The 750-nt window shown below is 26.5% G+C and overlaps 1 protein-coding gene across 1 annotated transcript; it reads left to right on the top strand.

Moving 5' to 3' along the window:
* Positions 1-182: 182 nt before the first annotated feature.
* LOC108720768 (uncharacterized) lies at positions 183-664 on the top strand (the record flags this gene model as incomplete). The annotated part of the gene is made up of 2 exons (XM_018444971.1): positions 183-392; positions 487-664. Coding segments are annotated over exons 1-2 (373 nt in total), but the record flags the coding sequence as incomplete, so codon positions are not given.
* Between the last annotated feature and the right edge of the window lie 86 nt (positions 665-750).

Genomic DNA, 750 nt, shown 5'->3' with positions numbered 1-750 from the left:
AATTGATGTAAATTTTTTTTCTTTTCATTGAAATTAATGAAATATTCATAAAAATTGTACATATGTACATATCTCAATAATATTCCTTTGTGTAAAATTATTTTTCATTTATAATTACTATTTATGTATGTATATTTCTTCTTTGTTACATTGGTAATATTGTTTTTAAAATTGCAGAAATCGGAGGAAGGACTATAATGGCAGCCATTAATGATATACGAGGTCGCATTGATATGCTTCAAATAACTATTACAAAAATTTATACTGCAACGTGTTCTCCTGTAGAAACGGCTAAGAACCATATTGGAATTCCAAATCTTCCATTACTCTCCATGAAAGAATGGAATAAGTGGGAGAATTTCTTATCAGAAGAAGAAAACAAATTGTTAATGGTTAGAAAATATTTTGTCTGTCCCTTATTATATTTTAAAAAACATTTACTGCAATGTATTATATTTCTCTTTACCATTTTACTGTGTATCATAGGTTGGATTGTTAGCAGAGCATGGCAAAGATGATGTCAAAAGCTCAGTATATGCTATTATGCGCAAAATATTGTCAAATAAGGTAGCTATGCATTTTAATTTGAAGGGGATTAATAGAGAAGGAACAACTGTTAAAAAGATAAAATTTCAAAATACTCTATCTCATGGTGCTATCATTGGTATGTACGATTTTTATTATTTATATGTGCTTTAATAAATATTTATTTGTATATTAGTGTTAGATCTAAAATTAATAGTATAAGTA

This window comes from Mycetomoellerius zeteki, unplaced genomic scaffold (assembly GCF_001594055.1).
Source record: "Mycetomoellerius zeteki isolate Tzet28-1 unplaced genomic scaffold, Tzet1.0 C4320714, whole genome shotgun sequence".
In the NCBI taxonomy this organism is placed as follows: Eukaryota; Metazoa; Arthropoda; class Insecta; order Hymenoptera; family Formicidae; genus Mycetomoellerius; species Mycetomoellerius zeteki.
This window is presented reverse-complemented; position numbering and strand designations above follow the sequence as displayed.